Below are 12,202 nucleotides of genomic sequence, written 5' to 3' on the forward strand. Positions count from 1 at the left end.
GGGTAGCGGTGGTTTTATACACGATGGAAACGCCGCACCCCATCTACAAGCAGCTGAATGGTAACGTCTCTATTGCTGGACAGTCCCGAGATTATTATATGAAGAATTTCCCCTTCAAAGCTCTTCACTTCTACCTGACCCGAGCTTTGCAGGTCCTGAGGGAAGGCTGTGCCAAGCGCTTCACCACCTACAGAGGAACCAAACTGGGCAACATCAACATCGCTAAAGAGTTCCGCTTCGGCCAGTTTACATCCTCCTCCCAAGATAAGAGCGAGGCTGAAAAGTTTGGCGCAAATCCTTTCTTCATCATCTCGACCTGCTTTGGGGTAGACATTGACAAGTTTTCAGAATTTGACGAACTAGAAGTCTTGATTCCAGTGGCAGAAAAATTCAGAAACATAAAGAAAAGTAAAAACACTTACACCGTGGAGAGCACCGGGCAGCTGTGCAGCTACTTCAACTGCGCATACTTGGGAGGTGAGTGTGATGTCATCACTAGCAGCTATTTACAATCGGGACATGACCTGGGTAAGGTTTATTGAATAGTTTATTTACAGATGCCTATACAGGCGTTGAACCTATCTTGCCCCAGGAGAAAATTAATACTTCACTTTTAATGTTGCTGATTAAAATCTAAACTTGTGCTCAGTACCTTTAATTGAACTTAAACTATTGAACCAAAAATCAAATAAGTTAAAAATACAGTCACCACTCCACTGTGATATCTGATTAATATCTGAAGTCAGTGGATCAAGAGGGAGATCAGTGCACTTTCTCTCACCCCCGTCACTTAAATGGCAATATGCTGCCAGTAGTCGGCTTACAGCGCCACTAGACACCTAATCTAAGTTGTGGGAGCGCGGAGCCGTCAACCCACTGAGACCGCAGCACACTGAGTATTGCATGTGCTGTCAAGCCAATATATATATCCTATTGACAGTGGCCACTGCAAACGGACAAGGCTCAGCTTTGATGCCGTGTCTGACTGCTAACACATGCTAGCACTGATAAGTAGGCCGGCTGGACTACTTCTGTCTAACAGTGGAGTGATTTACTGGATTAAAAACAGGGTCTGCCCCCAACATGTTTCACCAGTAAACCTGGCTTCTTTAGGGGAATGGGCAGCAATGAGTGACCTTGACCTGGTGGAAGTATATATAGGTCATGCTTTGATTGACAGACTAGGCATCCAATGAACTCTGTGACACAATACCTGTCAGCAGGTAGCGTCATGGATCCCACCCCCTACAGAGGTGTGTCGCCCCCATCACACCTTACTAGCTGGTTTTCCATCCAGGGCACACCATCATGATGCAGGTCACACGTCATCAGTGACGTCCTGCCCAGCCGGTGGCTGCGCCGGCACTCTGAGCATAGGATCCGATATTGTTGGACTACGCATGCGCACAGACTTAGACTCCAGAAGGGGGAAAGGTACTGTGCGTACTGCGGCTGTGCAGGCACTTAGAACAGGAAATCTCATTTTCCTGAACTGCGCATGCGTGCCGACTGGGTTGACAGCTCCGCGCTCCCACAACTTAGATTAGGTGTCTAGTGGCGCTGTAAGCCGACCACTGGCAGCATTTTGCCATTTAAGTGACGGGGGTGAGAGAAAGTGCACTGATCTCCCTCTTGATCCACTGACTTCAGATATTAATCAGATATCACAGTGGAGTGGTGACTGTATTTTTAACTTATTTGACTTTTGGTTCAATAGTTTAAGTTCAATTAAAGCTTAGTTTAGATTTTAATCAGCAACAATAAAAGTGAAGTATTAATTTTCTCCTGGGGCAAGATAGGTTCAACGCCTGTATATGCATTTGTCATCACTAGGAGGTCACAGTTTGTTTTTTTAGCAAATGTAATGTCATCATTATAAGTAGACTTGAGCGAACACCTGGATGTTCGAGTTCGAGAAGTTCGGCCGAACTTCCCGGAAATGTTCGGGTTCGGGATCCGAACCCGATCTGAACTTCGTCCCGAACCCCATTGAAGTCAATGGGGACCCAAACTTTTCGGCACTAAAAAGGCTGTAAAACAGCCCAGGAAAGAGCTAGAGGGCTGCAAAAGGCAGCAACATGTAGGTAAATCCCCTGCAAACAAATGTGGATAGGGAAATGAATTAAAATAAAAATAAAATAAATAAAAATTAACCAATATCAATTGGAGAGAGGTCCCATAGCAGAGAATCAGGCTTCATGTCATAGCAGAGAATCAGGCTTCACGTCACCCACCACTGGAGCAGGCCACTGTCACATATTTAGGCCCCGGCACCCAGACAGAGGAGAGAGGTCCCATAGCAGAGCATCAGGCTTCATGTCAGCAGAGAATCAGGCTTCACGTCACCCACCACTGGAACAGGCCACTGTCAGATATTTAGGCTCCAGCACCCAGACAGAGGAGAGAGGTCCCATAGCAGAGAATCAGTCTTCACGTCACCCACCACTGGAACAGGCCACTGTCAGATATTTTTAGGCCCCGGCACCCATGACAGAGGAGAGAGGTCCCGTAACAGAGAATCAGTCTTCATGTCATAGCAGAGAATCAGGCTTCACGTCACCCACCACTGGAACAGGCCACTGTCACATATTTAGGCCCCGGCACCCAGACAGAGGAGAGAGGTCCCATAACAGAGAATCTGGCTTCATGTCAGCAGAGAATCAGGCTTCATGTCACCCACCACTGGAACAGGCCACTGTCACATATTTTTAGGCCCCGGCACCCAGACAGAGGAGAGGTTCATTCAACTTTGGGTTGGCCCGCAATATAATGGTAAAATGAAAATAAAAATAGGATTGAATGAGGAAGTGCCCTGGAGTACAATAATATATTGTTAAGGGGAGGTAGTTAATATCTAATCTGCACAAGGGATGGACAGGTCCTGTGGGATCCATGCCTGGTTCATTTTTATGAACGTCAGCTTGTCCACATTGGCTGTAGACAGGCGGCTGCGTTTGTCTGTAATGATGCCCCCTGCCGTGCTGAATACACGTTCAGACAAAACGCTGGCCGCCGGGCAGGCCAGCACCTCCAAGGCATAAAAGGCTAGCTCTGGCCACGTGGACAATTTGGAGACCCAGAAGTTGAATGGGGCCGAACCATCAGTCAGTACGTGGAGGGGTGTGCACAGGTACTGTTCCACCATGTTAGTGAAATGTTGCCTCCTGCTAACACGTTCCGTATCAGGTGGTGGTGCACTTAGCTGTGGCGTGGTGACAAAACTTTTCCACATCTCTGCCATGCTAACCCTGCCCTCAGAGGAGCTGGCCGTGACACAGCTGCGTTGGCGACCTCTTGCTCCTCCTCTGCCTTCGCCTTGGGCTTCCACTTGTTCCCCTGTGGCATTTGGGAATGCTCTCAGTAGCGCGTTTACCAACGTGCGCTTGTACTCGCGCATCTTCCTATCACGCTCCAGTGTAGGAAGTAAGGTGGGCACATTGTCTTTGTACCGGGGATCCAGCAGGGTGGCCACCCAGTAGTCCGCACACGTTAAAATGTGGGCAACTCTGCTGTCGTTGCGCAGGCACTGCAGCATGTAGTTGCTCATGTGTGCCAGGCTGCCCAGAGGTAAGGACAAGCTGTCCTCTGTGGGAGGCGTATCGTCATCGTCCTGTGTTTCCCCCCAGCCACGCACCAGTGTTGGGCCCGAGCTGCGTTGGGTGCCAGCCCGCTGTGAACATGCTTCATCCTCATCCTCCTCCACCTCCTCCTCATCCTCGTCCTCCTCGTCCTCCAGTAGTGGGCCCTGTCTGGCCACATTTGTACCTGGCCTCTGCTGTTGCAAAAAACCTCCCTCTGAGTCACTTCGAAGAGACTGCCTGAAAGTGCTAAAAATGACCCCTCTTCCTCCTCCTCCTCCTGGGCCACCTCCTCTTCCATCATCGCCCATTGTAACGCTGATAACGGCGTCATCGCCACTGGCCATGTTGGTGGAGTACTCGAAACAGCGCAACAGGGCACACAGGTCTCGCATGGAGGCCCAGTCATTGGTGGTGAAGTGGTGCTGTTCCGCAGTGCGACTGACCCGTGCGTGCTGCAGCTGAAACTCCACTATGGCCTGCTGCTGCTCGCACAGTCTGTCCAGCATGTGCAAGGTGGAGTTCCACCTGGTGGGCACGTCGCATATGAGGCGGTGAGCGGGAAGGCCGAAGTTACGCTGTAGCGCAGACAGGCGAGCAGCGGCAGGATGTGAACGCCGGAAGCGCGAACAGACGGCCCGCACTTTATGCAGCAGCTCTGACATGTCGGGGTAGTTGTGAATGAACTTCTGCACCACCAAATTCAGCACATGCGCCAGGCAAGGGATGTGCGTCAAACCGGCTAGTCCCAGAGCTGCAACGAGATTTCGCCCATTATCGCACACCACCAGGCCGGGCTTGAGGCTCACCGGCAGCAACCACTCGTCGGTCTGTTGTTCTATTCCCCGCCACAACTCCTGTGCGGTGTGGGGCCTGTCCCCCAAACATATGAGTTTCAGAACGGCCTGCTGACGTTTACTCTGGGCTGTGCTGAAGTTGGTGGTGAAGGTGTGTGGCTGACTGGATGAGCAGGTGGAAGAAGAGGAGGAGGAAGCCGAGTAGGAGGAGGAGGAGACAGGAGGCAAAGAATGTTGCCCTGCGATCCTTGGCGGCGGAAGGACGTGCGCCAAACAGCTCTCCGCCTGGGGCCCAGCCGCCACTACATTTACCCAGTGTGCAGTTAGGGAGATATAGCGTCCCTGGCCGTGCTTACTGGTCCACGTATCTGTGGTTAGGTGGACCTTGCCACAGATGGCGTTGCGCAGTGCACACTTGATTTTATCGGATACTTGGTTGTGCAGGGAAGGCACGGCTCTCTTGGAGAAGTAGTGGCGGCTGGGAACAACATACTGTGGGACAGCAAGCGACATGAGCTGTTTGAAGCTGTCTGTGTCCACCAGCCTGAATGACAGCATTTCATAGGCCAGTAGTTTAGAAATGCTGGCATTCAGGGCCAGGGATCGAGGGTGGCTAGGTGGGAATTTACGCTTTCTCTCAAATGTTTGTGAGATGGAGAGCTGAACGCTGCCGTGTGACATGGTTAAGATGCTTGGTGACGTAGGTGGTGGTGTTGGTGGCACATCCCATGTTTGCTGGGCGGCAGATGCCAACGTTCCTCCAGAGGCGGAGGCCGAGGCGGCGGCAGCAGCAGAAGAGGCTGAGGCGGCAGCAGCAGAAGAGGTAGCAGGGGGAGCCTGAGTGAGTTCCTTGTTTTTAAGGTGTTTACTCCACTGCAGTTCATGCTTTGCATGCAGGTGCCTGGTCATGCAGGTTGTGCTAAGGTTCAGAACGTTAATGCCTCGCTTCAGGCTCTGATGGCACAGCGTGCAAACCACTCGGGTCTTGTCGTCAGCCCATTGTTTGAAGAAGTGCCATGCCAGGGAACTCCTTGAAGCTGCCTTTGGGGTGCTCGGTCCCAGATGGCGGCGGTCAGTAGCAGAGTCTCTTGGCGGCGGGTGTTCTGCTTTTGCCCACTGCTCCCTCTTTTGCTACGCTGTTGGCTCGGTCTCACCACTGCCTCTTCCTCCGAACTGTGAAAGTCAGTGGCACGACCTTTATTCCATGTGGGGTCTAGGACCTCATCGTCCCCTGAATCGTCTTCCACCCAGTCTTCCTCCCTGACCTCCTGTTCAGTCTGCACACTGCAGAAAGACGCAGCAGTTGGCACCTGTGTTTCGTCATCATCAGAGACGTGCTGAGGTGGTATTCCCATGTCCTCATCATCAGGAAACATAAGTGGTTGTGCGTTAGTGCATTCTATCTCTTCCACCCCTGGGGAAGGGCTAGGTGGATGCCCTTGGGAAACCCTGGCAGCAGAGTCTTCAAACAGCATAAGAGACTGCTGCATAACTTGAGGCTCAGACAGTTTCCCTGATATGCATGGGGGTGATGTGACAGACTGATGGGCTTGGTTTTCAGGCACCATCTGTGCGCTTTCTGCAGAAGACTGGGTGGGAGATAATGTGAACGTGCTGGATCCACTGTCGGCCACCCAATTGACTAATGCCTGTACCTGCTCAGGCCTTACCATCCTTAGAACGGCATTGGGCCCCACCAAATATCCCTGTAAATTCTGGCGGCTACTGGGACCTGAGGTAGTTGGTACACTAGGACGTGTGGCTGTGGCAGAACGGCCACGTCCTCTCCCAGCACCAGAGGGTCCACTAACACCACCACGACCATGTCCACGTCCGCGTCCCTTACTAGATGTTTTCCTCATTGTTACCGTTCACCAAAATAAGAAAAATATTATTTGGCCCAATGTATTGAATTCAAATTCAGGCCTTTTTTTACAGACACCTAACACTATCTGGCTATCTATTTAGGTACCATATTACACTAATACAGGCACACAAGTAATGACAGATTTAGCTGAATATAAATTTGAGGCCTATTTTTTAGGCGCTGGGTGACAGGTATACGTTTACGGACAGAATTAGACTTGGATCTGCACAGTAGCGTGTGTGTGAAGTTATTGAGAATTACCCTATCAGCACCTTGAATCTAATATACCATTTTCGGGATAGATTTAAAGTAGGCCTGATACAGCAGAAACCACTAATTTAGAGAATTGCAAAATTGGGAATTGTATGTGTGTGAAGTTATTGAGAATAACTTGGTGACAGGCTCAGCTTGCCCCTGATGTAGTATATGGCCAAAAAATAACCACACTATTGATGGTTAAATGCACTTGGTGACAGCTTGACCCTGATGTAGGATATAGCCAAAAAATAAGCACACTATTGATGGTTAAATGCACTTGGGTGACACAGGCTCAGCCTGCACCTGATGTAGTATATGGCCAAAAAATAACCACACTATTGATGGTTAAATGCACTTGGGTGACACAAGCTCAGCCTGCACCAGATGTAGTATATGGCCAAAAAATAACCACACTATTGATAGTTAAATGTACTTGGTGACAGCTTGTGCTGGCGCACCACAAGCCACAAAATGGCCGCCGATCACCCCAGAAAAAAGTGACTGAAAAACGCTCTGGGCAGCCTAAAAACAGTGAGCAATTGAATAGCAGCAGTTCAATAATCCACAGCTGTAGATCGATCACAGAATGAAGTCTTTTGGAGGAGTTAATCTGCCTAATCTCGCCCTAACGTCGCAGCTGCAACCTCTCCCTACACTTGTAACAGCAGAGTGACGTGCGGCGCTACGTGACTCCAGCTTATATAGAGGCTGGGTCACATGCTGCACTGGCCAATCACAGCCATGCCAATAGAAGGCATGGCTGTGATGGCCTCTTGGGGCAAGTAGTATGATGCTTGTGCAGCGTACTCAAGTTGTGTGTAATAGGTGTTTCTGGGTGATGTAGTGCAATATACACTAACCTGAGACGGCTGACTCTCTGCATAGGCAGGTGATGGTAGAAATTGTTCGTGACGCCAGTGCCAATTAAACGGTGGCACGCCGTTTGCGGATAGCAGGAATAAATTGAGGAACACGTGGTATTAAAACAGAACTCCAACTTTAGTAGTTTTCATGCAGAGACAATATTGGAATCGCAGTTCCTTGGCATACAGTCGATTTTGCAATACGGTTGATGCAGGCAATTACAGATTTAGCAAGGTGATTACAGAGTGTTGAACACAGGACTTGCAGTACAGGAGCTTGCACTCTATTTCTGTCTGATCCTGGAATATAGCAATTCTTCACCAAGGCCCAATAACCTAGTTCTGGCTTTATATCCTTGGCTATAGCTTTAGAAAGTACCTCCTCTGTTATTTTTAGTACCTCTTGCTTCTCTGCACTTTGCCTCTGTCCCTCTCAGCTTCCTGAGGCTCTAGAAACTTCTGAGCTCTCCACTAGACTGACCTTTGCTTCCTTGACTGGGCCTTATATAAACTAGGGCTCCCTAGCTCCCTCTAGTGACTAGAAGCTGGAATGACACCCCTAGCAGGCCTGTACATGCAAGTGTCATAGTAACAAGGAAATACATAACATTACATTACATGACATTTTATAAAACTGACATATACCAACTTCTCCATAACTAAGGGGGGGACGACAGCACACCAAGTGACACTTTGGTAGTGACGGGTATTACAGTCCCCGTACACTACATACCCCACTGCTTTAAGCTGAGTACGACCTCGTACTCCATCATGGGTCGCCCAACTGGAATCTCTACCTGAAATAGAAAATAGAGACAGGCAGGCATATATACATGTAATTCATCTGCATTTACATCAGGTCCAATTGGCAAAGGTGAAGGGTAGTGACAAGGGGCGTCGTTCTCGTCTCTCAGGATAGTGAATGGAACGGGGGCGCTGACCTGGCACAGCGTAACATTATAACCAGGATAGTCCATGACAATGAATAAGTCCATAATAGAACAGCAAAATAACGGAACTACCCAGGAGTTTCCCGTGGGTGTATCACAGGCAAGGGCTCACGTGGAGGAGTCCATTCTTGCGCACAAATGTCAAGTAAGGTATTGCCCGTGGCAACTGTTTGGGAGGAGACACCACCAGAATAATCAAAGTCTCCTAAACGGACTGGCGGACGTCCCCTGGTCATCCGGGTAGACCTTCTCAACACAGGGGTCTCCTCTTCCCTTAGCAACGAGGTAGAAGGGAGAGGAGCAACAGGAGGGTCTCCATCCGTGAGACCTCGGTCAGGAGCAACTGGAACAACAGGAACAACTGGAACAACAGGAACAACTGGAACAACAATATCCGCGAGAGGGGGAACTGGATCCGGAGCATCTTGAACCGGCTCTTCTGGAGGTGAAGCTACAGTAGGTGCCGGAGCAGGCACCAGCAAGTTCAACCAAGGTGTCAGAAGCCAATGCATGGGATCCGCGTCATACCTCAGATTACTAACAGCCTGCATAGGATCCTCGGGCTGTATTGCTGACTCTGACACAGGATATTCAGATCCAGAACTCTCGTCACTAGGTTCTGGTGTCAGGCAGAGCTTTAACCGGTTTCGGTGTACAATTTGGGAACCCTTGTCTTCCCGGGTGATCTCATAAGTGTGAGTTCCAACATTTGGGATTGCAGTGACAACATAAGGACTTCGCTCCCACTTACTGTCCAATTTGCTGGTACGACGGTTATTCTTTAACCATACCACGGCCCCTATGGTCAAGGGTTCTGCATGGGCTGCCTGATCATAGTCTCTCTGCTGTCGGTCTCTAGCAAAGTCCATACGTTCCTGAACAATGACTTTGGCTGCATCCAATCGCCTTTGGTGCTCAGCAACCCAGTCGGTGTTAGGTAATGGCTTAATGCAATCAGGTACATGTATGTCCAATGAATGATCAGCAGGCAATGTCCCTTGGCGCCCAAACATCAAGTAAAAAGGGGTATACCCGGTGGAACAATGTATGGTATGATTGTATGTGAACATGAGCTGTGGCAACAGACTGGGCCAATCTCCACTGTTCTCAGGAGGCACGGCCCTCAGCATCTCTATCAAGGTCTGATTCATTTTTTCACATAATCCGTTACCTTGAGGATGGTAGGCCGTTGTCCGGATCTTCTTACAGTTGTGTAAGCGGCACAGTTCATGGAACAGATGGGACTCAAAAGCAGGTCCTTGGTCGGTGAGGATCTTTTCTGGACATCCATAGGGCAGGAGGAAGTGCTTCCAGAACATTTCGGCTGTAGTCTTGGCTGTCTGGTCTCTTACAGGCACTGCTACAACAAACTTTGTGAAATGGTCAATAATAGTCATGGCATAAGCATACCCTGAGCGACTAGGCTCCAGTTTCACATGGTCGATGGCGACAAGTTCAAGAGGACGGGTACTTACAATGGGTCTCAGTGGTGCCCTCTGATCATGGTGCTCACTTCGTTTCAAGGCACAGGCTACACACTCTCGACACCACTTCTCCATGTCTTCTCTCATGCCTACCCAGTAAAACCGCTGGCGGATAGTAGTCTCAGTCTTTTGGACCCCAAAGTGACCGGATTGATTGTGGTACATCTCCAACACCATACCTGCATCTCGTCGGGGTATGAGAATCTGGTGCACTCTCTCGTTGGACACTGGGTCTAGGCTTCTCCGTAACAATAGGCCCTTTTGTATGAAGAGTTGATGGCGCTGTCTCCACAGTTTGATGAGCTCAGGATCTGCACTCTTCCGCCGAATCCTCTAAGGGGCTCTGCCACTAGTAATGAAGTCCAACAACTCACCCAGCACTCTACTTTCAGACTGTAGTTTCACCCACCTTTCTTCTTTAGGATCAGGCCTACTGGAGGGTGAAGGAACGGCAGCTCTGCCATGGGTAGCTCGAGCCTGGTCCTGTTGAGCAAACTTGTTATAGAAAGCCGGCATCTCTACATCTTCCCAAGCATCTCGTACATCATCAGGAGCTGTCTCTGTGGGAAGTCTGGATAAAGCATCAGCATTATCATTAGTGCGTCCAGCACGATACTTTACAGAGAAATCATAGTTGGCAAGGCGAGAGGCCCATCTCTGCTCCAAGGCTCCCAATTTAGCTGTATTTAGATGTGCCAGAGGGTTATTGTCAGTGAATGCAATGAACGGGGTGGCGGCTAGATAATCCTTGAATTTTTCTGTTACCGCCCACACTAATGCCAGGAACTCTAGTTTGAAGGAACTATAATTCTGGTCATTTTTCTCAGCTCCTTTCAGGGAGCGGCTTGCATATGCTATCACTCTCTCTTTTCCCTCTTGGATTTGGGCTAACACAGCTCCCAGGCCTCGCTTGCTAGCATCGGTATAAAGATGGAAAGGCTTGCTATAATCTGGGTAACCTAACACAGGAGGCTCGGTCAGTTTCTTTTTTAGCAATTGGAACGCTATCTCTCTTTCCTCATTCCATTCAATGGGCACAGGAGTTCTAGAACTCTTTTTGGGTTGCCCCCTCAAGAGTTCCTGGATAGGATCCGCTATTTGAGCAAAATGGGGGATAAAACGTCTATAGTAGCCGGCAAAACCAAGGAAACTCCTCACCTCTTTGACGGTAGTAGGAACCGGCCAATTACGGACAGCCGCTAACTTATCAGGGTCAGGTTGCACGCCCTCTCCGCTTACTACATGCCCCAGGTATCTTACTGCAGGTTTGAGCAGGTGACACTTGGATGGCTTTACCTTCAAGCCATATTTGATAAGGATTTCAAATACTTCTGCCAAATGTTTCAGATGGTCCTCATATGTTTTTGAGTACACAATGACGTCATCTAGATACAGCAGCACTGTTTCGAAGTTTTTGTGACCCAAACACCACTCCATTAGTCTCTGGAAAGGTCCTGGGGCATTACATAGCCCGAACGGCATACAATTGAATTCAAACAGGCCCATGGGAGTAGTGAAAGCAGTCTTTTCCCTATCCTCGGGGGCCATGGGTACTTGCCAGTAGCCGCTGGTCAAGTCCAATGTGGAGAAATAGGCAGACGAGCCCAGAGCAGTTAGTGACTCCTCAATGCGGGGCAGTGGGTATGCATCTTTGTGGGTTATTTGATTAATTTTCCTATAATCCACACAGAAACGGATACCACCGTCCTTCTTCTTTACAAGGACCAGGGGTGCAGCCCACGGACTACGGCTGTCCCGGATTACATTAGAGTCTTTCATCTCTTGGATCATTTCTTTTACAGTCTGATATGAAGTAGGTGGTAAGGGTCTGTATTTCTCCTTGATAGGAGGATGAGAGCCAGTAGGTATGGTGTGTTGTATGGCACTCACCTCCCCATAATCAGTAGCATGCTTACTGAACGCCTGGTGGTACTCTTTGACCAGCTGTAGAATCCCTTCTTGTTGATGTTGGGGGGTAGTCTCGTCCCCCACATGGAGCTCTTCCCACCAGGGCACTTGTGGCTGGGTCACCGACGGACGTCCGCTGACTGCAGCTGGCGGCTTTTCTGTCACTGGAAGACGAATGATGTCTTGGAAGGACACCTGGGACAGCTGGGCAACACGGCAATGCTTAGTAAGCGCAACAGGATGATTACTCAGATTAATCAGACGGACAGGTACTTTACCTTGGGAGACGTTCACCAGGCACTTGGCAGCTCTCACATAAGGGTAATCCTCCATCTGGATTGGTTCCACCAGGGCTGGATAATCTCGGCCTTGGACTCCCAGGACAGCACGACACCATAAAAGAGTTTGAGAATTAGGAGGCAAAGTCACAGGCTTAATATCACTAATCCTGGCAGTACAAATTTCTCCTTTCTCATTAGCAAACCTCTGCAGGGGCA

General features: G+C 49.5%; 1 protein-coding gene across 2 annotated transcripts in view; it reads left to right on the forward strand.

Annotated features, from left to right (window-relative positions):
* LOC120996606 (ecto-ADP-ribosyltransferase 5-like) overlaps positions 1 to 12,202 on the forward strand; it is a 107,488-nt gene that overhangs the window by 69,107 nt on the left and 26,179 nt on the right. For both annotated transcript variants that reach the window (XM_040426634.1, XM_040426635.1), the window contains exon 4: positions 1 to 477. In XM_040426634.1, coding sequence (XP_040282568.1) covers positions 1 to 477 — 477 coding nt within the window. The remainder of the gene's footprint in view (positions 478 to 12,202) is intronic.

This window comes from Bufo bufo, chromosome 3 (genome assembly GCF_905171765.1).
Source record: "Bufo bufo chromosome 3, aBufBuf1.1, whole genome shotgun sequence".
NCBI classification, from domain to species: Eukaryota; Metazoa; Chordata; class Amphibia; order Anura; family Bufonidae; genus Bufo; species Bufo bufo.